Raw genomic sequence first — 24345 nt, 5'->3', positions numbered from 1 at the left:
AAGCTAAACATTTTCTTAGATTAGGATCCTGCGTCTGTTGCAGTGCGAAGAATGAGGTTGTCAATGGCAGGGTTTCGAAGCTCATTGCCCTTTTCTGCACTAATGAGGTAACTAACCCACCTTCTTTCTGCGCAATTTATTGAGCTCTCTATCCTTTACCCGAAGAAAATTATTAGGGTTTAGGATTACGTTCTATCAACATCGATTTCTTGCTTTGTGTCTGTGACAGACAGGTTGAGCAAGAGATGGAAACTGTGATCAAGGTGCTGCAGCCTGGACCCTTGGGAATTATAGAACACAAGTTTTCCGCTGACGAAATTCGCAAGGCTAATGCTACGGTTTCTAAAGCAGTGGCCAATTGGCGAACCAATGCAATCCTCCAAGATAGCAATCACGTTTTAAAAGATTATATTCACAACAAGTGAAGCAAATTTTAGTTTCACCCCCCGAATTTTGACCCAAGGTTACTTCAATTTTCCTTTGGTTTGTGTGTGTGCGCGCCTATTTGTTTAAATGTATTATCGTTATTGAGATGTTTCAGTGTTGTAAATGCTGGTTACTTGATTATAAGTTTGTATAGAATGATTCAATAATATCTGAACTTTGGTATGATTGTTAATTATGTTTACGAGAATTTGATGATGTGGTGTTGGGGTTGGTACACATTGCAAGTAATGTTGATTCATTCGTGAAGGCGACGACAATAATTAGTCTTGCTTTTTGACGATTTGCCCTTGTACAGTGTCAGCATTGTCTTTTATGTCACCTTTTTACGTAATCTCTTCTTATGGAGTAAAATTTGTATATTTTTAGGTACTTTAGTTCTGAAAATTATGTTTCTTCAATAATGGCCCTCTCAGAGAGATAGTTGGATTTGAATCATCTAAAGAAATATCAGTCGATGATGAGAAGATCAATAATTGATTTTCATATACTTGTATTGTATAAGCACGAACATGAAATATTAATATTTAATTTTCTTATTAATGACTAGCTGGAACTGCTTATATTTAATCCTTTAAAGTGAGTTGCTCTTTCTAAAGAAACCAAATCCAATTTAGTTATGTCACAATATCCCTTTTTCGTTGTCCCTGTCTTTTACAAATTCATTTATTTATCGGTTGTCCAGTTTCTCTATTTGTTAAGGATAAGATAAGATGCAAGAAAATGAGACTTGAGAAAGTTTTGTTTGTTTGTGTTTTTCTTCCTCGTGCTTTTCTCTGTTTTCTAGCCAAGTTCTACCCCTTTTACTTTACACAGAATGAGCTAAGCGTCAATTATTGGTAAGCCTTAAAAACGAGTTTCATTTTGGGCATAGTATCAAAATTTAAGTGTTACGTTACTGTTTGATATTTGACAGGAAAGAAGTTCCAATTAGCTGACCAAGCAGTCAGCCCTATGATGAGAAACAATGCAATAAAACACGTCAAAAGTGCACCAAAATTGCTTAAAGAGGCCGAACTTTTGTACAAATCTTTTATCTCGTGTTATCTTGTTTTTCATATGGATTTTCTCTAGCCCACTTTTTAAACTTGCGTCAAGCTTTCGGTGGTTTTGTCAGCTAAAGAAACCACACTGTTTGACATGGAGACGTGTTAGGCGTAGTGAACACTTCTTTTGAACCCCAAGAAGATTCTGGTTCTTCTCAAGTAAACTCTCGTGTACATCAGAACATGTATTGGTTATTCAAACACATACAATGTTAGAACACCATCTGACACATCTTTGTTTAACAATTTTTTGTATACTAACACAGTCTATGTCTTTTTATCCCATAAGACGGCGTATAATATGGACTTGTTCGAAGGTCTCGATCGCGAACCATTTTTTTTTAACACATTTTATCATTAATTGAATTTTACGAGTTTTACTAAAAATAGAGTAGTCTCAGATTTTTTGTCCGTGTTTTGGCTCTGCATCGTGTGAAATTTAGAAGGACTTGCATAATCATGCCTAATATAATGCCAAAAATCGTTATATGGTATTGACAGTACCACGAAAATAGGTTCGTTACTGCGTTTCCGCTCATGTATCCATTACAAGAAGAGAAGGACACTCATACAAGGCAACATGCACACAAGAAGTACTATTTCTCCCATTTTTAGGACCCTCTTGCATTTTTACTGATTTGAGCGCTAAAATACCTTCCACAAACACCTACTCCCGTTCTGAAAAAGAGAACTGCATTGTAGGAAGAGATGAATACTCCATTTTTAAAAGTTCAAAAAATAAACATGCAATAAATGCATTTATTTTTCCATAACTCAATGCTACTCAATCTCTTAATAAATCAAGCTAAAATAACATCCAAATTTTAGTGTTTGCCTTTAAAAAATATATATCTTATTATTATTTTTAGCTAATCATAATATTGATAACAAACAAGATATTTCTCTTCTAACACAATTTATTCCATAAACAAGAAAGTAAAAATATTTTTCTCTCAAACCTAGATTATTTCATAAACAAGGTTAGAATTTGAATCCTAGACTATTTGGTTAATGCATAATCACTTGTATCAATCATTGTTGGTTACATCTTATTAATTTAGTCTAACATAAATTAATTTTATAATTTCATCTTTAATATTTTAAAATTTTAATTGTTTCCTCCACTATTTATTTGATTTTATCAATGTTAAAGAAACACTGTTTCATCGTTGTCTATGTCAAGTCATCTTTTAAGATCATAGCAAGCTTTTCTAATTGATAGTATTTATATAAGAGTGATTAAATTAATAAAAAAAATATATTTTCTTTACCAAAACAAGGTTATATTCAAAATTTAAACAACTATAAAGATACTTTCACAACAAGCATAATTTTTTTCAAGTTTAATTATTTGTTGGCATATACCAACCAGTGTAAAACAAAAATAAAAAGGGACCTTAGCATATGCGCTTCGAGAACTAGTATAGAACACAAAAATTAGTGCATGGCCAGTTCTCGGCATCGCAGTGGGGACTATGGATTCCTCGACAGCGGCTTCTGCTTCAGAATTGACATGCATTTTTTTTTTTTTACCCCTCACCCTGTCTCTCATATTTTAAGGATATCCTATGTATAAAGCTGCAATATGTATGCGAAAAAAAGTTGTGGCTATATTGGCTCCTCTATAACATCTTTGCGTAGAAACTGCTGTTTAATTTCCTTATTATATTGTTAGGGTTAGTTTGAATAAATTTTTTATAAATATTTATACGAGAAAAAAAAAGGTAAAATAAATTAAGTTTGTCTTGTAAGTTAAAATCAATTAAATAGAAATTTTCTTATTTAACTTCTCCAAGAGATAAAATGGTTAAGTAGATTTTATAGAAAAAAATTTAATTGATTTTATCTTTTTATTTTTTTTCCGCTTATAAGAGCATCTACATGATTACTTTAATAAGTTATTTATCTTAGTGGGTCTTATAATTTCATATAGATTTAAATACTTTATACAAATTTCATTTCAATGCTAAAATTACCAAATTGAGTGTTTAACTTAATTTTGTGAGTCTTATAATATTTTAAAAAATAAGTTATTTATGATATAAATGTGATTAAATAACTCCATATCATTTGCTCCAACAGAAAAAAGTTAAGTAACATTGGTTAAAGTTAAGAAATTTATATAAGCACTCGCACAGAAAATCGAAAATATTCTTATTATTTGCAAAAATTTGATCTAAAACAGCACCTTCATTTAACTTGTTTCGATGTATTGCCAACAAAGTGATAAACTATACACGTTTTTAGTAACTTTGACAAAAAGTATTCATATTTAAGAACTCTTTGACGATGAAGCTTCTAATTAAAAAAAATGAAGCACAAATATTAATATTTTAGTCGTACTTTTGTTGGTAAGATAGCTTGTTAAATAATAAAAACACATGCATTGAGAGGTGGTGTGATTTCAGTTCAACCAAAACAAGTGTGAGAAGATTTGTTTAATTTCAAAATTCATGTAACTCAGATAATAGTATACTACTCTGTACTCACACTCAAACATATATACACTCACTGAATACTTTAATCTAACAACTGTAAAATTTTACAACCTAGGTCAATATAATAATGTTAAAGCTTGTGATTGATGCCGTCAATGTTAGAGTTTCTTTGAGTAGTGTTTAATGATGCTATTTGACATTTTGAGAAAGAAAAGAGAAATATAAATATGATAAATAATATAGTAAAAAACAGAGGTAGAGAAAAATAAAGATTGTCAAATGCTTGTTTATAATAGATAAGTGTCCATATATCATTATTCCATTAGTATTATTTGCATGTTGTTGATTATACATCTCTTGCATAGAAATAGCATCTCTGAAATTGATATAGTACACCTAAAAAATTTTGTTTACTAACCTCACTTAAGAAACGTCTGTCCACAGGACTCAAAAATGGATTATTAATAGGTGATTACATTACATGACATGGCCATCATCATATATGGTTAAAGCATAGTTTGCAATATACAAAACAAACAGTGCTGTTCTGCTCCACAAAAACAGAAGACAGAGAAAAATGGAGAATAGAACACAAGAAGCATGGCTAGAACTAGAAGAAGCTCTATACTAAACCGCCTCACACAGCTTTGAGAAAACTAGAACCTCTTATTTGATCTCATAGGGATGATGAGTTTGGAACTTTGCATAGCTACCTACTCCAGATAAAGATAGCTTTAGCACCGAGAAGCAATTGGGCAAGCTTGTTTTGAACGTTGAGTTTGATGACTTCATCAGCACCACCTATGAATTGCTGTCCTATGAACACTGCAGGCACACTTGGTTTGCAACCTAGTTGAATGAGTGCTCTCTCTACTTGCTGACCACTTGGCATTTTGTCAACCTCAATAATTGTAGGGCTGGCACCAAAGCTGCATATGAGAGCCTTCACGGTGTGGCTCATGCAACATGTGCTCTTGCTGAAGATCACCACTGGCTTATCTGCAGTCAATGTTGTTAACACATCCATTGCTATGCTATAATTGGGATTTGGAGGGTTAATTACTAGAGGGACCAAGAGTTGGGGAACTATGTGATTTAAGTGAAATGAGGAATTTGGTTTGATTTGCTACGTGGAACTTGAGATCATGTGGAGTTCTATTTATACAGGTTGCAGATGGCTTATTCTCGGAGATGGGATTGGGTAGTTCCACATAGAGAAGAATAAACATATACCTATCTATCTGATAAAAAAATAAACATTAAAGTTGTGTGTTCCAATATATATTTGAGTTGATGAAAAAGAATGATATGATATTATTATGAACGAAGTGATATAAAATATGATACATTGCATTTCAATTTAATCCAATCAATACTCCTCTTTTTCTTTTTGGTATGTTGGAGTTGCCTCCATAGAGGTCTATTTAGAGAATGACTATCAGCATGTATGTGTATCCATTTCAAACTCACGTTGGTAGCAAAAAGCATCCCCATTCCCCACCCTTGCTTTTGCGTTCAGTTTGCGTTGCACCATTGAATTTGCTTCGGAATTTGTGCAACAAGTTTGACGGAAAACCAATCGAACATGTACTATATAGGCCTAATTTTCAATCAATTCTTTCTAGTTAGAACTACTTAACTAATCCTTAATTCTTAAGTGTTATTGTGCTAAAAGCATCTATGATGGGAGATGCTTTTAAAATTTCTTAAGCAAGGAACCTCATCATTTGAGAGAGTCTATGTGACATTGCAGGTTTCTTCATAGTAAGAACAAATTCTTATATATAATAAACCACTTGTTAACATCTAAAAATGATTTTCTTTTCATCAACTAGCATCAATCAATATTAAGTAAAAATAAAAAAATATAAAAGTGTGAGTTTTTGTGAAAATCACAAAAAACAAGAAACTCACTTAAGAATTTGCATTAAAAATAACTCACTTAAAAATTTGCATTGGAAATATCTTAAATGATTTTTCTAGACAAGGTTACTTGTTAACCAATTGATAAGTACACCAATTTGTCACAAATAGTAAAGATTAATACGGAAGTTCGAGTGTCAAGTCTACAGAGACCTAACATGTCTACCTACCCTTATACAATTTTAATGATGTTCTTTATTGAATGTTTTTCCAATTTCCACCTCACATCTGCTAATATACTCAACCGAGATCCCTCACTAAAGAGGAATTTATATATCCTCTCTCAAATCCTTTTGCAAAGACAAAATAATAAACAATAAACAACATTAAATAAAGAGATGCTATATAGGGTCACAACAAAATCATGCTATCTTTAGCAATGTAATGTTGAGATGTTCTTTCCCACCCAATTAAGGGGGTTTAGCCATGGGAGGTTTTACAATTCAAAGGCTAAGAGAGTGCTAAATGACAAGTAACAAACAAAAACAAGGGGGAGAATGGCTAAGAAGAAGATTCTTCCGCCTTGACTTCCTTTTTATAAGGACCTGAATGGACTTGAACTTGATGCAAAATTTTTTTTTTATTTATCTTTTTTATATCTTTTCGATCTTTTTTTATATCTTTTCGATCTTTTTTTATTTTATTTTAATATTTCCTTTTCAAATTTACAAATCATGAATAAAAAAAATATCAATTCATATTATTTAAGTAAAAAATAACTGCTAAATAAATATCTTTAAAAATATTTTCAATATATTTTTATTATAAATTAACAGTTATCATTACTTATCTAACAAAAAGGAGAATTTCAAAAGATTTAAACTTACCTGTAAAAAAAGTTTATTTGACATCTTTAACCGCTTGCATCATATCACTAAAAGTATAAACAGTTATTTCACATTTTTTATTTCTCTTCCTTTTCTTATATTATATCATTTATTATATTTATATTTCTTTCTTTTCTATCACATAATATCTATTAGCATATAAGTTTCCAAAAAGTATTATTCTCCGTCGTATGATATATAGTTTAAACAATGAAAAAATGATAACTTTATTTTATTCTATTCCTTTTTACTTCATTCTGGTTCATCCAATTTTACCTATCATTACATAGCTATGTTAGAGAAGGCTTAGTTTAGATTAATTTTTAACGTATAAAAACTTTTCAATTAGAGTAAATATTTAATTTATAACTTCGAAAAAAAGTTTTGATTATACATGTTCACAAGAAGGTTAAATGAAAATGATTCCGATAAAGATTATCTTATTTGTTTTTTTAATAATATTTATTAAAAAATTATTTAAATTATTTTAAAACCATATATATATATATGTATATTCACTTAATTTAAGCCTTTAAAATAATTTACTTACCAGTCTCGCATTCTGACCTGGGGCCTAAATAGCTCTAGTCTCTTACCCAAGAAGATACGAAAATGCAAATATAAGATCATCGTTTTTCATATATCATAATTATATGATATCCTGATTATTTTAAAAAATCGCTGTAAAAGAAATGATTTAATAAATTTTATTTATAAATCTTATTTTAGAATAATTTGTTATTATTATAAATATTTATTAATTTTATTAATGATTAATTTTTATTAAAAAACTCACTAATTCACGATTTTTTTTCACCTGCCGTTTGGGTGCACACACGGTTCCAGGCTATTTGCCCACGCGCTGCGACTCCTGTCACGTGCTGCCACTCGCTCTCTCCTGTCACGCACGCACTTAATTAAAATGTAAAAACAACAAGGATACACACATGCTTTGACCTCCATGTTGAATAAAGGAAAACGAACGAATGGAAGAGAATATCGGAGAAGAAAAAAGAAAAATAGATAAGAAATATGGTATAAAATAAAAGTAGAAATAAAAATGATCTGATTGAAGAGAAATATCTGAATTAAAATAATTTGGTGGGTAATTTTTTTTTAATATTAAGTAAAAATATATTATTATTATTGTCATGTGGTAGGAAAAGACTTGCAAGTTCATCACGTTGAATTTAGAACAACAACATGCAGACTACAATTTTCTCACAAATCTCTTCATTCTAGTGTGGAAAATTTTCTCTATGGGTCTCATTAGTTTTTTTAAAAATTTCTCTGCTATTCGTCGCAAACAAACCCCTACCATCCCCGTATTTCTTTGTCTTTCCTTGCTCTTCTCACGCATTTGATCACAACCAAAATACTCCTAAAGGAGAATTGTCAATGTGCAATTCAATCTTTTAACAAAAATATATACAATCTTAATTATACTATGTATTTTTTAACTCTTACAATTCAACTATATTGATCTAACAATTCAACTATTGATCTAGTATGTCATGATCGAGGTCTAATTTTTCAAACATTGGACTAACAATCCTTAATGAAATATTCTTTTTCAACTATTTTTTTTTAAATTTAAATTCAAGACCTTATTTAAAGAAATCATATCTAACATTCCAACAATTATTATTTTGATTAATGGCTGGTTGGTAATATAGCACATTTTTATGATAAGATTGAGATTTAAAAGAATAAACGATTAAATTTTAAAACTTACCGTGTCAAGTTTTTTTTTTCCCGTTAAAGAGGATCCTTTTCTTCGATACAGCAGAAGATTTTAGGATATTATATAGCAATCTGAATACAGCCTCGTGAGGAGGACATGTGTTTGCGATGTTTGTCTGTCTAAACTCCTTTTTGATTCATATGATAAAAAAAGACAAGAAAAAAAGAATTGCTTAACAAAACAATGGATTCCCGAATTCACGAGAAACTCACGGTTGATATAGACAATGTATCCAACCCAGGTTCTTGACCATATTAACTGTGACGGTCACCTTTATTTATTTTTTTTCTCCATGATATTTGTGTAGAATATTAACCGGCTGAAGAAGAATCTGATTACCATTTTAGTAAAATCTTACTTCTCAATTATTCCGGGAGTAGGATAAATTATATCAAACTCTGAGACTTTTTTCCTTGGACATGGCAAGGAATTTAATTAATCACTAACACATTAAAAAGTTAACATAGGTATATCATAATTTGACTACCCTCTTCTGTTTTTGACACGACAGAGGAGTCGGGTTTATCCAATCGACAAGTAGCAACTTGTTATGTTTTCACAAGATTCGCACCAAAAACCGAAAGCTGAGTTGAAACTTGAAAGATTAGGAAAAAAAAAATCTTATCTATTTATTTTGTTTGGGCAGATGCTAATTTAAAGGTAAACTCTGAATAATAGCATTTTACTTTTTTTGGCTATAGGTGGCTGCGGCTGGCCCTTGATTTCATGAAAATCTACATAATGGCCGTACAGGAATGGGGAGAAAAGAAAACGCTACCTTTGGCTTTGGGGAAGCACCGAATTTTCCCTTTTCGCAAGGGGAGGAGGAAGATACTAGGAAAATGTTCTGTAATCTTATGCATAGATAGAGCTTATGCTTTTTACTAAATTGTAACATTTGGACAGGCTTATTATGATGTCTCTTTCACATTGTAGGATTCTAAATTAACGTGTTACTATATAATAAAAGTGCTGTATAATACTGCAGACAACTCTAAAGTATTATGTGATGTTGGTAGGTTTTATCATTTGCTTAATTGCTTCCTGAATTATTTTTTAGTGAATTGTCTTAGATAAATATGACTACGGCTTTGTCGACTGTTCCTTTCTCGAGCATCTTTTGTTGACTTTTTTTTTTTATTTATAAAAATAAAATCTTAAACGAAAAGTCTAAATAAGAAAAGATCAAAATGTTTTACAAGTCACTCTTGAATGTGAGAAATGTAACAAAAAACAAACTAGCAAAGTTTAATTTATGATGCAGTTTTGTATGCCCATAGTATTCGATGATATCCCCATTGGTTAACGTTGAAAATGTCATCAGATAATAATAAATTATAACATTATTATTTGATTGAAGATATAAAATTAGTTTAATGATAAAGATAGTAAGAAAGAAAAAGAGATCATGACTTTGAATTTTTCATTAACAAAAACTAATAATAATTAATATTTAGTAATATTTGTTGATAAAAAAAAATATTATTATCTGATTTAAATCAAGTAATATATGAACTGAAGGAGGTCTTCTACACATGCATGTCAGCAAATGTTGTCATTATTTCAGCAGAAATGTGAATGGGGTTGGAAATATAAGAGAGGAAAAAGAAGTAAAAAAGGTGATGATTCCTTGGTTATTTGATTGCAGAAAATACAAAAGACCTAATATGGCTGAATGTGATATGGATTTAGCTTTGCATCAATGAGGATCTTACTTTTGTTGAGACACATTATCATGGGCAGATAAGATTAAAAATTATAATTTTGGTATTTAGAGATTATTCGTAATCTTTTAGGAACAAAGTTTCCCACGTGCCTGCAAGTCGTAGAAACAGCCCTTGGCTCTTTCAATTCCTTGTGTCCGAATTGTGTATGTTCCATTGGTTTGAATAAACGGCTCAAGTGTAAATCAAAGGGTCACTTGGTTTGGTCCTGAGCTGGTAGATAGTGTTTTTATTGAACTAGTTATCTGCATCTGAAATCTGGACAGAGCGAAAAGTGCACACAAGAGTCAAATCATGAGATTTATGAATAATAGAATTATCTGGATACAGCCATACAGGGGCATAAGCTGTTCTTTATCAGCAAATGATAAATATTTTTTCTTTTATACTTTAATTATTACTTGTCAAATTTTTATTGGTGGTGTGTAAGAGTGAGGTGTTAGATTTGTACCAATCCAAGAATATTATCCCATGAGAAACTCCTAACTTTAGTAAGTTAAATATGAGCTAAAAGAAAAAGCTTTATTTAACCATCCAATTTGACTCACCTTTCTTACTTTTCCACCTACTTGATCAGAAGGATGATTTACTTATAACTTTCTATAGAAATATTTTATCATCAAGATTAGGACATCTCACTCCTCTCAATTTCTTTTATTATTATCAAACAACTACCCGTTAAGATTTTGTTCTCCGACATCAGTCTATCAGTAATATTTATCTAGTTGACATGAATTTAATTTTTTTCAAAAGCTTAAGAAATAGAAAATACTTAAGGATAATATTTTCGCTTGGTTATAAATCTTCTATTTAAAAAAAAAAAGATAAAAATGAGAATTTTACGTAAACTCTATAACACCCTCTTTTGCATTTATGAGTCCTCCCAAATAGCTAGGAAGATTTCGAAAAAAACAAAATAAGCTAATTAATTAGGCTATTTTTAGAAAAGAATGATAATTAAGACCATGCAGAAATTCATATTTTTATTAATCATTTCAATTTAACCAGCTACCTATTTTCCTTTTCTTTGTAAGTTGGTTACTCCAAACAAGTTCGGGTTTTTGGATTATTTAATTTCTCCTTTGATTCATTCTATTTACTTTTTCCTTCTAAATAGAAAACAATGGGATAACGAAATCCTAGTCACTGATTAAATACTCTCGTAAGAGCAAAAAGAGCTTATCCAAGAAACCTTGGATTGGTTTTCATAAATATCTAACGATTAGTAATAGAAATACAAAATAAAAAAGTAACTGAAGCCCCATCCTCTGCAATTCCCTCATTGTGGTCTGAACTCTGAAGACTGAACAATGAAGAGTTTGAAGTCGGCTAGTAGCTTGCTGAATTTTCTGCCCTTACAACTTTGTCCATTTCCTTCTAGCTCAAATGCATTCTGAGTTATTTTAATTTAAAAATTGGAACAATTATTCTGATTTTAATTTAAAAATTGGAACACTTATTATCATTTCCATCATGCCAGACATGTCTAGTCAGATTTTCTCTCCTCTTCATGAATTACAGTAAATAATCTTAATTAAGATGTGTAACCAGATGAGCAGTGTGAAAAATATATAGCCATGCAGTCTGTGTGAAATATCATCAGCATGTGTTCACGTAGCATTTATATAAGTGTACCACATCTAAAATTAAATAAGATAGTAATTTGAGAAAACCTATGTGTTCTGTGGAGGTAGCTTAATTTTGATAAAATGGAAAGATGTGAAGCATAGAAAATGGATCAAAGGTAAACAAAAAGGACTAATTTTTAATTTTATAAATTATAAAAAGAAAATGCAGCAAGTGATTGGTGCATAATGCATGATGCAGAATAAACTAATTAATAGAGTATTGTTTATGTTGTTTTTAATTTATGAATTTAATGATAATTATGTTAGTGGAGGTCTAGACTCAATCAACTTAGTTGTTCCAACATGAGGCGATCCGATGCTTATATGTTAGTAGTAGTAAATATCTCATTCAAGGTGTATGTTGTGAAATAAAAGCATATACGTACTTTATAATTAAGTTTATATATACAATAATGTTGCTTGTATTTATAGGAAGTTAGCATTAGTTGGATGCCTTGATTTCTCAATGCGGGGCTAAAATCTCTCAAGGATAATATTCTCTAATCGGAACAATATCTTAATTAATTTCCTTATCTTTAGATATTTATATTTAGGACTTATTCATTTAATAAGCCTTTTTATTATTACTTTGGGTTAATTATAACTTAATAAATTAAATACTCTTTAAATACATTATCTAATTTAAACTTTGACATAATAATTAATATTATTCTTTTAAAAAAATGCAATGGGAGGAAAAGGAACACTGTGTTGATCTGGAAGTACCCTACCAAAATAAGTATTCCTGTTAATTATTCATTCTGCATCATTCATATTTCATATTATGCATTCCATTGAAGAGAAGAGGAAAGAAAAGAAATGGAAAAGAAAGTAAAAGTTTAGGCCGCATATATAGTATATACTATAGTACAACATCGTAACCACGTAGCAGGACTACAAAATCATCTTAATTAACTAACATCATAATCATGACTACAAAACAAAACCATCTTATTCAGCTCTAAAACGCAACTACTATAATAATCTTGGTTTTAGAAACTATCGCTTTGGTCTTAATTAAATCCATATAGCCCCGGCATTCTTGAGCAATGGAACTAATTCATTCCTGACATGCAGGCTCATAATTTTCTTAGAACCACCTATGAACCGTTGTCCTATGAACACAGTAGGAACACTTGGTTGGCACCCCATTTGAAGCAATGCACTCTCAATCTGCTGCCCATTCGCCATTTCATCGAGCTCGTGAACGGTGGGGTTTGCGCCAAAGCTACGTATCAGTGATGTCATGGAGTGGCTCAAGCAACATGTGCTCTTGCTGAATATCACCACCGGCTTTTCAGCTACCATGCTTGTGATCACGTCCATGCTTAGCTAGCTAGTTTCAAATAGAAAGTTAAAACTGAAACACAATGCAATATTAATAATATATAGAGAGAACAAAGAAATTAAGCATATATAAGAAGAGACGTGTGATTCGTGAGGTTGGCTTCACTGAAGGGTTATTTATAAGCCGATTCAATGTGGTGGGCAATATTGTATTGTCGCCTCATATAGAAGAATAAAGATCGTAGAAGAGAATTCGGAGGATTCCCGATAACTGTCCTTTAGCACTGTACTGCATGTGTTGTAGATAACAAGTTGGTTAGCTAGCACTTAAGGTCAATCTAATGAATCTAGAACTTTCTTCAAGAATAAGATTCATGGTCGATCGTGCAAGAGGCATATTTTTCAAATTAATTCACCATTTGTGCCACATGCATGAGAGATCTTATCACCTCGATATAGTGTAGGAGTCTCATGTTTGAGTAGAATAAATTACTTGATATGTGTTAGTAAGATATGAGGCTCTCTAATCAAACTGATTAATCTTCTGGGTTGGGTTTTCTTTTTGTGTTTAAGTCCTAATATTGATGTCTTCAGTAAGAGATGGACTAGAAAAAGACATACTTATAAGCTGGATCAAGGTACAAACCAAATACTCACTAATAGGTGAGTAAAGTCATTAAAGAAAAATAGACTATCGATTGGATCAGTGTCAATATGACCTTGACTCTTAAAGGGGTAACAATGTTTAAATGAATAACAGTGCCACATGCATGAGAGATCTTATCACCACGATACGGTCTTAATAACAATTTTTTTTTTAAACAAAGGTGTTAATAACAAGACTGAACCTATAAACAAAATTCAATTTGCTAAATGGATTAATTTTTCTGCGTTTCCTGTTGTATGTCCGTTTATTTTGGAGCATCTGCTATAAGGTTGAAAGAAGTGGGCCTAAAACAACATTAGCAACTTTTTCATTACAAGATTCGTGGCCCTTTCAATTCAGAAAACTTGAAAGCTGATAGAATTGTAGTGATTAGGAATACAATTAAATGGTTAAAAGCACAAGATACGGAACCCCTCATTAACTAGAAAATCAGCATCCTACATAGTGACCATGCTGGACCGTACAAGTTGTTTGTGTCGTTCATCTATATAACCTTTTACTAGAGAAATCACACATCCTTAGCAATTATATCCCATTCACATTATAAAAGTGACAGGACTATATATACATGCAGCAGGCCTAAATTAATGCTTTCAACTCCACATATATGGTAATATTATTTCTTTCTTGCCTTTGATTACTCGGAAAATTTTGGGATTAAACATATGGTCTTTAGATCATTTCCTGAAATGCGACCATACCCTGCAGTTGGCACTTGTGTTATGCATGACTCAGGAACAAGCAATGCAGCTGTGAAGTATGCTTCTCTGGACTAATATATATATATATATATATATATATATATATATATATATATATATATAATAGCATATACACGTTTAGGCAAATGACCAACTTGCATTATCAACAATCAACAATATTATGCAAAATACGACTACTATATATATTAAAAAAATGTTTGCAGTTTAGGGCTGTAATTAATAATTTTCTTAGTGGACTTCTATCCGTCTTGCTAGATAATACTGGGAGTGTCTCTCTTTTATACACTTTTTCCACACACATCATTTTGGTTCTTAAAATGGGAGGAATAAACACAAACTACTAATGCATGATTTTCTCCATGTATATATCATATGTTTCTATACATAGGTATTTTCTTAATTAAGCAGTGATCATCAATATGAAATTTCTCTATTTTTAATTTTTGATTGGTTCATAGATGGAGTATTCCTGCAATCCAAACCTGACACCTCTATTCTCAACCACATTGTAAGTCTACATGTGGATGGTTTGATAAGAGGAATATATGGAAAAAAAAAGTGGTTGAGAAAGAGACAAAGATATAAAAGGAATAAGAATATATAATAGTTGTGGACGAGCGTGACTAGTAATGAATACGAAGACGGTTTTCAGCATCCAGACTCATCATGGATTACAGATTAAGGAACTTAGATATTATATCTCTCTCCGCTCTGCTTGTTTCGACCACGATGTATATTTATGCTTCAACTTTAACCCTTTCCTAGATGGAAAGATTCCTTTGATTAATTATGTTTCAGGTCATTTTGATTATTTCTATTTGGAAATCTAAAATTATCTATGATCAGTAAAATCATTTGCATTGATAACAACGGTACAATGTGCATGTCAACTTCATATGACTCTCTAAGTGGAATCTTTATCTGAGGTATAATCTGTTTGCTTTCTTTTTATTTTCTTTCACCTGGTAAACTTCGGGCTAGATAATAACATGTGAATCAAAAGAGACTAGCTTAGTTGGTTTAACGTTAGTTGTTGTAAATTTGTGTTCCATTTCCTACTGATCAAGAAAAAAAATAATAACCAGTGAATCAGAATACGTTTTATTTCAGCTATTGCTCTGAAGAATATGTTTCTTCTACCTCTTTATTAACTACATATCCATCCATCCGTCTATCTATTTATTTATATATTATAAAAGCTCAAGCGTAAACCATAGTGTTGACACCAGACCACAACTATAATTTTTTAAATTCTTTTAGCACAACAGCATTTTGCTATGGTCTCAACTTCTAATCTAGTTCTTCAGTTTCTACTGGTATAGAGAAGGAAAATCCCTTTCAGTATCAGGTACTTTGCTTAAATTTCTCAAATTAACAAGAATTGAAAGTTGCATTTCTTCATATATATTATCTATTAATTACTCGAAAAAAGCCCAATTCATTCAATATGCAAACAGTTCCAAACTCTTCATTTTAATTACCTTCATAGTTCATACACATTAATGAGATGTCCACTTATGCATATAAATGTATTTGTTGACCTATTAATAATATAAGTCACACTTATTGGTAGAAAAAAAATTGTCCCTTAAATTATACAGTGTCTTAAAATATTACCACTACTTAAACTATTTAATTTTATAAGTATTTTACTATTTGTAAATAAAGTTTAAAATTTTGACATTATTAATTAAAAATTAACTTATTTTATTGGTCTCACTTCTCAATGAATTTTTTATTTGTTTTTCATATAAATGTATGAAAGGAGTAATAAACTCATCGTTATAAATTGATACACCGAACCAGTTATTCAATTTCAACGTGATTAGTATCAATTCATTCATGATAAACCAGCCAATTTAGGCTACCAATTAAAGAGAGCTGCATCTAAATAAACTCTCCTGTATCAAACAGAAAGTGCAATTTACTTTTTAAAAATAACACCACCTATTCAATCCTTACCTTAGTGACTTCAATCAGCACAACATAAGTGCTAGTGCAGTGGCTTCAATCAGCACAACATAAGTGCCAGTACAGATACAAGTTCACCACTCATTCAAATCTCATCCCTTTTGAAGATATTACTAAAACGCTCAAAATTAGACAGATGCCAGAAGTGCTTTTACATGATAATCCAGAAAATATCAATTACAGTTGTGAAATGTACAGTTATAGCCATTTCAAAATCACAAACTACGGTTTTAAGAGACCTAAAGCCAAATCCCTGGCTGTAATTAAAAATGATAGAAGGCAACATGATAGGCAAGGATCCCTATGATGATATATATGCCCAATTTGATCATGTTGGAACCACAGAATTATAATGCTCTCCTAGCCCAAAAGCATGCTTGTGATAAGAAAGCATGATACTCGAATTAGACAAGCCAGTGCCACCATCAGATTTATACTCTTTGCCCATCTCCACATCTGGGAAGGACCCTGAAAATATCATAATATGCTTCTTCAAGCAGTGAGTCAAGGCACCAAGTTCTAGTTGTCCCCCCCATGTAGCTGTGGACTCCACTTCTTTACAATAATTTTCAAACTTCTGAGCAAATGATTCATTGGAATCATCTTCAATTAAATTCTCTGACAGGAAAAATGGAAGGAAATCAGATGTATGATTTCTCATGTAAGCAGCCACCATTTCTCGAAGTTCTTGGTATGTATAAGGAGATCTACCCCCAGAGAGGATGGCCAGCTGATCCTCAATGGCTCTATAGAGGCAGTGCCCATCAGGCTTTATTTCACAAACAGTCAAGCCAAGAGGCTTCAACTTCTTTTCCAATTTCTCGTTCTCAATCACACGATCACTTATAATGTCACTCTGCTCTGCTTGGATTCTCTGCTCCCTTTCTGCTTCTTGTTGAGCTCTTTTGTCTCGCCTCTGTTTGGCCTTGCTGACCTTTGTATGTTCAGGTTGACTAGTAACAGATACTCCAGCTATGGCCTTCACCAGACTGTCCAAATTGCTCTTTTCATTTCCATTACCACTGATATAGCCTAATGCAGTCAGTTCTTTGGCATGATTCTCCTTAAGCTTAGCAGAAAGTTGACAAACCTCTTCTTCCACTTGCTTCTTCTTAGCTTTCTGCTCAGCCTTGCTACCTCTAGCTGCAGCTTTTTTCATCTCAACTTCTTTTTTCTGCAGTTGCAATATCTCTTTCCTGAAAATATGCAAGTTAGCAAAGAATCCACATAGAATGAGAACCAAAAGAACACAACATAAGAAGTAACACATACCTTAACATTCAAGTCACGATATTGAGATGTAAACCAATAATAAATAGGGTATTAATAAAAATTAATAAACCAAGTATTTAGAAAACAAATGACACCTAAGGTACATCATTATAGAGTAGCAGCTGTCAAGTGTCAACCATGCAAAACAAATATAGCTAGCAGTAGTGAGTCAGACAGTTTATTCTAACAGAATATGGCCATGTTGGTATGATAATTCAAGTATCTTCTCAACTAATAAACCTTAAACCACATAATGCCTGGTTTTATTTACTTCATAGCTGTTGCCAGTGGAAAGTGGCAATTGACATAAGTTGTTGAGAAGCCAAATGTAGAAGGTGCTAACCTGAGTGAATGAAGATATCCTTTACATTTTATTTATTTTTAAAAAAATAGATGAAAAAGTACATCAAATTATTTGAAAATCCAAAGAACCTAAACTAAACTCTATGTAAGCACGTGACCTTTCATCCACCCACCTCCCTTGAGCATCTGAATGGTAGTGGAGGGAAGAAGTTTAAAAGAAAAAAAGGGAAAAAGCAACAAGACTTGATCAAATATATATTAGATCAAAAGAATGAATCCTGAACAAATGATGTTTTTAATCTAATATTACTTTCAATACATGATTATTCAGGTCTCCATCTCCATTAATCTACTGAAACCACATCCTACCTGCTCATCTATTTGTGTTTGTAATATAATATAATTGATTAAGCTATAGTGCAGTCTGATAACTATGAATCTACCAGAATGGATACAGCCCATCAGTGTTGTCTGTTGTGTTTTAGAGTCCATCTCTATAAGCATCTATGTAAGACTAAAATACATTCATAAAAATGCTGAGAGCTGAAGCTGTTAATGTTATGAAGTGTGAATCACCTGTGTCGTGAAAGAATTTCATCAAGAGTTTCCTGCTGCTTCTCAGATGTTTTGTCTGAAATCACTTCTTTGTGTGCTTGCTCCTCAATTTCTTGGGTATCCTCCATTGGAGCAACCCTAAAAAAAATTAAAAAAAGGGAACATTTTACAGTGATAAGAAATCATAAACAAGCCAATCATCATAGTTAGAAATAAAATAATGAGGCCATCTAAAGGCACTGAGATCTTCAAACCCTAATGCATTATTAAAGTCTAATTATCCAATATCTAACTCTTGCAAACATGACTCACATCACATGGATGGTTCAACGCAAGTTATGAAGACATAACAACAAATTCCTAAAACTAGACAGCTAATCATTAACTAACAACTCAAAGCAGATAATATCAGTTAATATAGTGCGACATGTAGTTTATCACAATCTTAAACATGTTTAACCAACTAATTACAATAAAAAATTGATCATTCATAATTCTAATTACAAGACTTGTGATTTTCATAAATACAAACTTCGCATCAGAAAGGGTAAGGTGGTTGTCTTTGGGAACAGATATTAAACACAAACAAATTAAAAAATTTGTGAACATGTAATCAGGGTTTCCAACTACAAATGATGTGGTCACACTTGGGGAAATCCTACATCAATCAAAATTAATTACTAAATTCCTGGGTTGAGGCAGAGCTGCATCCGATTCATGAATCAAAATCAATTTCAAACACCACAGTTAACAATAAACAAAACAATGAAAAAAAATGAAATTTGACAATTAAAGCCACCAATAATTATAAAAAAAATGCAATTAAACCCGATAGTTTTTTCAGAGAGAGGGTGTGAAAATACCAAAACCCTCAAAGTTGAAAAATCCAATCACAAAGTTAATATATACATCCTGACAGCTTAAAAGATTAAAACTTTAATCAATTTTTGAAAAAGGGTAGTTCATGGAAGCATTTACAAACGTTTTGGGCCACAGTACAAATTTGCTAACTGATGTGAGAAAGAAAGAGAAAGAGAATGTTGTGTGCTATGACTCATGAGTTAAGAATAATAGTAATAAAAATATTTAAAAAAACAGTTATTCTGAGCAAAAGTGGAAGAGGAAGAGGGTGCTTACCAAGCTAGCGCATACGGCGGAGACGACGACGATGTCTGTGTCTCGCAAATGACAAAACACAAAACACAACCAGAAGCGAAGGTCGTGGGCTGGGTCCATTTCAACTCACTTGGACTTGTTGGGGTTACCATGGCCCATATTAACATTACATTTCAGAAAATGAAAGTATGATGATAAAAAAAAAAAAAACATATTTTTATTTTATTGTCAAACTAGCTTTTATAATTTCTTTCAAGAATCAACAAGGTCTCGCATAGGATTTTGATTATCTTACCGTGCGTGTGAAAAAAATTGTTAGAGAGGTAAAACTCCACTTTTACACCTTGGAAGATTAATCACATTGTTTTCGATTATGGAGGTGTCTTTCAGAAAAAAAAAAAAAAAAAACTTTCAAACACATCCTACATAAAATTATATGTTTTTTAATATTTTCAATTATGTTTTATTACAAAATAAGTTTTTAAACAAACTCAGAACATGTTTAGATAACTATTTGTCCACCAACTTACTTTTATCTCAATAAACTCAAATTATTATCATATCCCTCGTAGAATTTTTATCACCTATGTTTAATAGTAAACTTAGATGTAAAGATATTTTTTTAGTATTATTCAAATAAATTTATTTTATCAACATACTTTTGAACAAAAATATCTAAATATAAATTAGTTATAATAAAATTATTTATTTTATTTTATTTGTTAAACTTGACTTTACAATATTTTTTTTCAAACTTATGATTGAAAACTTTAGTCCAAATATACAGTTAGAGATTGGGCCAAAGCTTTATGCATGTTATAGGTCAAGCTTTTAAAAACACCTACAACTTATAAATAGCCCAAATTGATGCTTTGTTTTTTTAACAAAATTTAAGGCCTACCAAAACTTATTCGACCTAATTAGGCATGGCAGACCGATTTAGTTTCCCTACCCCCAACTCCTCCCCACCCTCCTTTCCAATTCTCGTCCGGTTCAAAAATTAGACTCATCTCTCCCCCACTTGGGATCAGGTTTTCCCACCTGTCTCACCCCTTGATGTTGTTTTATTATTTTATTCATAAAAAATGGAAAAAATATGATAATTTTTTTTTAATTAAACTAAATCTATTACAATATGCTAAATTGAAATTTCAAGTAAAAATTATTTGATTTTATTTATTTTTGGATAACTTAAAGAAATAGTGATCATAACACCTTGTGTTATCAAGGTTGAAATTTCAAGTGTTTAGCAATAAATTAAATAAAAAATGTTTATTTTCATTTATTTTTTGAGCTCAACATGAAATTAAATAAGAATTATACATAACTATAAGGAAAACAACAATTTCATATATAAAAGCATTAATCCATTAAAATTGTAAGATTATAACAGTAATTAAAAATATTTATTATATCGTAGGGGGCAGAGTACCTGACCTCATTTCCGAATCCAACTTTCTCAACTTAATTTTTTCTTATCAAAGTCGGAATGAATCTGAATGATTCCTGCAGACATATACATTTGTGATACCTAGACGTAACTTACTTTTATATCTAAAGTCACAAACATGATAACAGAGGAACTTCTAAGTTCCATAAAGACTAATTCATGCTTACATTATACGATTGATTTTTTAAAAAAATGAGAGAAATTTTTTAATTGTAGTTTTATTTTATCTGTAAAGTGACAGTACGCTAAACTTTTTAAATTTTATTTTTATATTGATGTTTGTGTTTTTCTTTTATTAAATGAAACGTGATAATATTCAGCAAAGCTAATGTAATCAATCATATCACCTTAATCTTTTCAGATATATATCTTACTAAATAATGGTTGATAATCGTATCCCCTTATGAGATTATTATAGACAACTAGTTCTCTAGAAATTGCAGTTGTGAAACTTTTCCTTTTGATAATCTATGGTTTCAAAACTTTCTCCGAGCTAGCTTTCATATCGTTGATTTCTTTTGTGTTCCAACATCTTGTGGTCAATGATGGCTCTAAGCACATAAATTCCCCTCGTTTAACCTTTAATTTGTGTAATTCAACATCATCAGTTGTAGGAGGTGATGTGGTCTCACTACTCATCACGCACCCACTATCTCTTGACTCATAAAGTTCATGACCTTGGAGGATAGAGACATGACTCCAAGCAAGTCCGTAACATGTTACAATTTTGGGCTTGACCAATTACTTGGACATTTGCTATTTGTAATTTGAATTTTGATGAAACTCTTCCAGAAGTGAGAGGAAAGAAAGAAGTGTAACTATTTACGAAAATGATATAAATACCCTTAAATAAAAAAAGAAATGTAATCAAGGGAATAAAAATATAAAAAATAATTGTTTAATCAAAATTTAAGATAAATTTAAAATACTCATTTTATCTATTAAATAAATAAAATAAGTAGAAAAAGAAAAAAAAATCTGTTTATTTAAAGTGAATGTCTGTAGTTGTTCGGTGGAAGTGATGGAGATTCGCTCCTCACGAGGGAGATTCAACACAAATCATATTGTTCAATGGTAGAGCTCAAGGGATTGTACCTGCAAACACTTTGATGCCTAAGTGAATCTCAAAAGGAGAAGAGTGAGTGATGAGATCAAGTTAGCGTTTATACCTATAGGGTGCTTATTTGTATACTCAAATTTGGGTGAATGATTGTTCTCAATTTGTCGATCAAGTTGAGCTGGGCACAAGAATCTCGAGTGAGATCATACAAAGATATGGATGGAACAATACTATATAGGAAAAAAGAAAACAGACAAAAAAAGTCAATAAAAATGTAAAAATATTAATAAATTTTAAATTATTTATTTATTAATTTGAAATAAAAATAATAATTCTATAAAAATAAATCTATTTATATTTTTTTTGTTATATCAAGGGGCATAATGGTAATTTTATCAATTTATATCTTTTATTATCAGTTTCTTTTAAAATTGTATAGAAAGAATATTAGTGTAAGACTCATCTCATTTTTTTCTTTCCTTTTATATTTTCTTGTGTTTCAAAGGGAGGGAAGTTTTTTGATAATTGTGTTTTCTCTTCTTTTTTTTTTTTATCTTTTTCCTCCTTTTCTTTTCTTTTAAACAAAGGTTCATTAGTTGAGATTCCAAATATTTAATGAGCTGCATATTTAGGACTTAGTAGTATCTATTAGATTAGTTTGAAATACATTGTGATCAATCAATTAAAAGTTAAGAATGGATTTTTTTTTGGGGGGTACGGGAAAGTTAAGAATAAATGCTCCCTTTATTGTAATATTTTTTTTATACAAACTTACTTTGGTGGAGGCTTATCCCTCCTCAAGATACAACCCCCCCTGAATTTCTATCAGTATCTTTTGCTTAGTAGCTTATATCGGTGCCGAAGTTTCTACATAAATCTTGAACTACAATTGTCGATGGTAACAATTAACATCCTCTTTGTAAGAAAAGAGAATAAATTTAATCATATTTCACTTACACCATAAAAACTTTTATTTAATCATTGATTGATATGTCTGATAAAATTGTTATTTTTATAGTAATTATTTTAAAATCTTTGAGCAAATTACACTATACTTTTTGGAATTACACACGATGCTCTTGTTCTTTTTCAACATTTAAAGTAACTCGTTACATGGATACATGGTGAAATGTATTTCTCGAATAACAAAAGCGCCAATGAAATATATTTTTGAATAATTAAAAGAATTATAATAAGAATTAAAAAGGCAATAGAGTTTAGTATAAAATTTCAAGAAACCATAGCAATATTTAGATTAATGGTTTATGAAAAATAATCTAAAAAAGAATTACAGAAACGGAATAATTCAAAACTTTTATGTTTTGCGTAACGACTTTGAAACAGTTAAAGAATATTAGATAACCGATTTGGTCGGTTTCTTTAGTGTTGTGTATTATAGTTGCCTAACTACCCAGCATAAGATATCTAAATACAGTGCAATCTTTAACCCGCTCCACTCTTAGACATGAACAATGGGCAACCTACCATCAAATTATACCTTATCCTTCTAGCAAATTCCGAATTTGAAGTTGACATTCTCTCCTTCCTTGAGTTGATACTATAAATTGATGTGTAAGAATCTAAAATCCTTTAATTTGGATTCGCTTTCATGGATATGTATGCAAGCATTCTCCCAAAGTTAACATGATTGCTCGAAGCCACGTAATTTATACCAAGGGAAATGGAATCATATATATTGATGAAATCCAATATTAACATACACCCACAATTTTCAAGAATCCCTTCCCATGCCCAATGGCCAAACACAAATAAGATTACCGGACCTTACACCACTGTTTGTGCATTGCATTGCATGATTCTGATGCGGGGACCAAAGTGAAAAAAGTGGAAAGAATTTGGATAAACTCTTATCTTCCCTCACATCAACCTCAGTCACAAATCACAACCTAACATATTACAGAAATTGAACCAAACCAAACCACTGCCACATACCACATGTTGCAGAAGTTGGTTAAGTGTCTAGGAGATATATAATAATCGACCATCAATTGTTTATAGACAGAGTAATTAGTTTAATAACTTAAAATCTAATTAACATAACCATTTCCCTTTTTCTTCTTATTTTACTCCTTTTTATATTTTGATATATCTTAACAAATAAATAAATAAGGGCAGGGTACCCCCCATCCCCACAAGTCCTCAACACA

General features: G+C 31.1%; 4 protein-coding genes across 4 annotated transcripts; 1 reads left to right on the top strand and 3 right to left on the bottom strand.

Moving 5' to 3' along the window:
* LOC114399714 lies at positions 1–693 on the top strand. Its single transcript, XM_028361929.1, has 2 exons — positions 1–107; positions 230–693. The coding sequence occupies exons 1-2, from the start codon at positions 52–54 to the stop codon at positions 423–425; spliced, it is 252 nt and encodes an 83-aa protein (XP_028217730.1). The 5' UTR covers positions 1–51; the 3' UTR covers positions 426–693.
* Positions 694–4384: 3691 nt separating this feature from the next.
* Positions 4385–5179, bottom strand: LOC114397990 (monothiol glutaredoxin-S6-like). Its single transcript, XM_028360087.1, has one exon. It carries the CDS (start codon positions 4953–4955, stop codon positions 4638–4640), a length of 318 nt encoding a protein of 105 aa, XP_028215888.1. The 5' UTR covers positions 4956–5179; the 3' UTR covers positions 4385–4637.
* Positions 5180–12520: 7341 nt separating this feature from the next.
* On the bottom strand, positions 12521–13225 carry LOC114397997 (monothiol glutaredoxin-S6-like). The gene has a single exon (XM_028360099.1). It carries the CDS (start codon positions 13098–13100, stop codon positions 12792–12794), a length of 309 nt encoding a protein of 102 aa, XP_028215900.1. The 5' UTR covers positions 13101–13225; the 3' UTR covers positions 12521–12791.
* A 3277-nt stretch (positions 13226–16502) lies between these two features.
* Positions 16503–19819, bottom strand: LOC114400380 (deubiquitinase OTUD6B-like). Its single transcript, XM_028362814.1, has 3 exons — positions 19689–19819; positions 18573–18689; positions 16503–17617 (listed from the first exon to the last, which is right to left on the bottom strand). Exons 1-3 carry the CDS (start codon positions 19817–19819, stop codon positions 16750–16752), a joined length of 1116 nt encoding a protein of 371 aa, XP_028218615.1. The 3' UTR covers positions 16503–16749.
* Between the last annotated feature and the right edge of the window lie 4526 nt (positions 19820–24345).

The sequence above is a fragment of the Glycine soja genome, chromosome 19 (genome assembly GCF_004193775.1).
Source record: "Glycine soja cultivar W05 chromosome 19, ASM419377v2, whole genome shotgun sequence".
NCBI lineage: Eukaryota > Viridiplantae > Streptophyta > Magnoliopsida > Fabales > Fabaceae > Glycine > Glycine soja.
This window is presented reverse-complemented; position numbering and strand designations above follow the sequence as displayed.

Bases quoted from the DNA above. Each gene is read 5' to 3' on its own strand.
- LOC114397997 (XM_028360099.1), bottom strand. From the start codon at position 13,100: ATGGACGTGATCACAAGCATGGTAGCTGAAAAGCCGGTGGTGATATTC.
- LOC114397990 (XM_028360087.1), bottom strand. From the start codon at position 4,955: ATGGATGTGTTAACAACATTGACTGCAGATAAGCCAGTGGTGATCTTC.
- LOC114399714 (XM_028361929.1), top strand. From the start codon at position 52: ATGAGGTTGTCAATGGCAGGGTTTCGAAGCTCATTGCCCTTTTCTGCA. The intron at 108-229 runs GTAACTAACCCA...TGTCTGTGACAG, and splicing joins CCCTTTTCTGCACTAATGAG to ACAGGTTGAGCAAGAGATGG.
- LOC114400380 (XM_028362814.1), bottom strand. From the start codon at position 19,819: ATGGTAACCCCAACAAGTCCAAGTGAGTTGAAATGGACCCAGCCCACG. The intron at 18,690-19,688 runs GTAAGCACCCTC...AATTTTTTTTAG, and splicing joins CCGCCGTATGCGCTAGCTTG to GGTTGCTCCAATGGAGGATA. The intron at 17,618-18,572 runs GTGATTCACACT...GCATATTTTCAG, and splicing joins GAAATTCTTTCACGACACAG to GAAAGAGATATTGCAACTGC.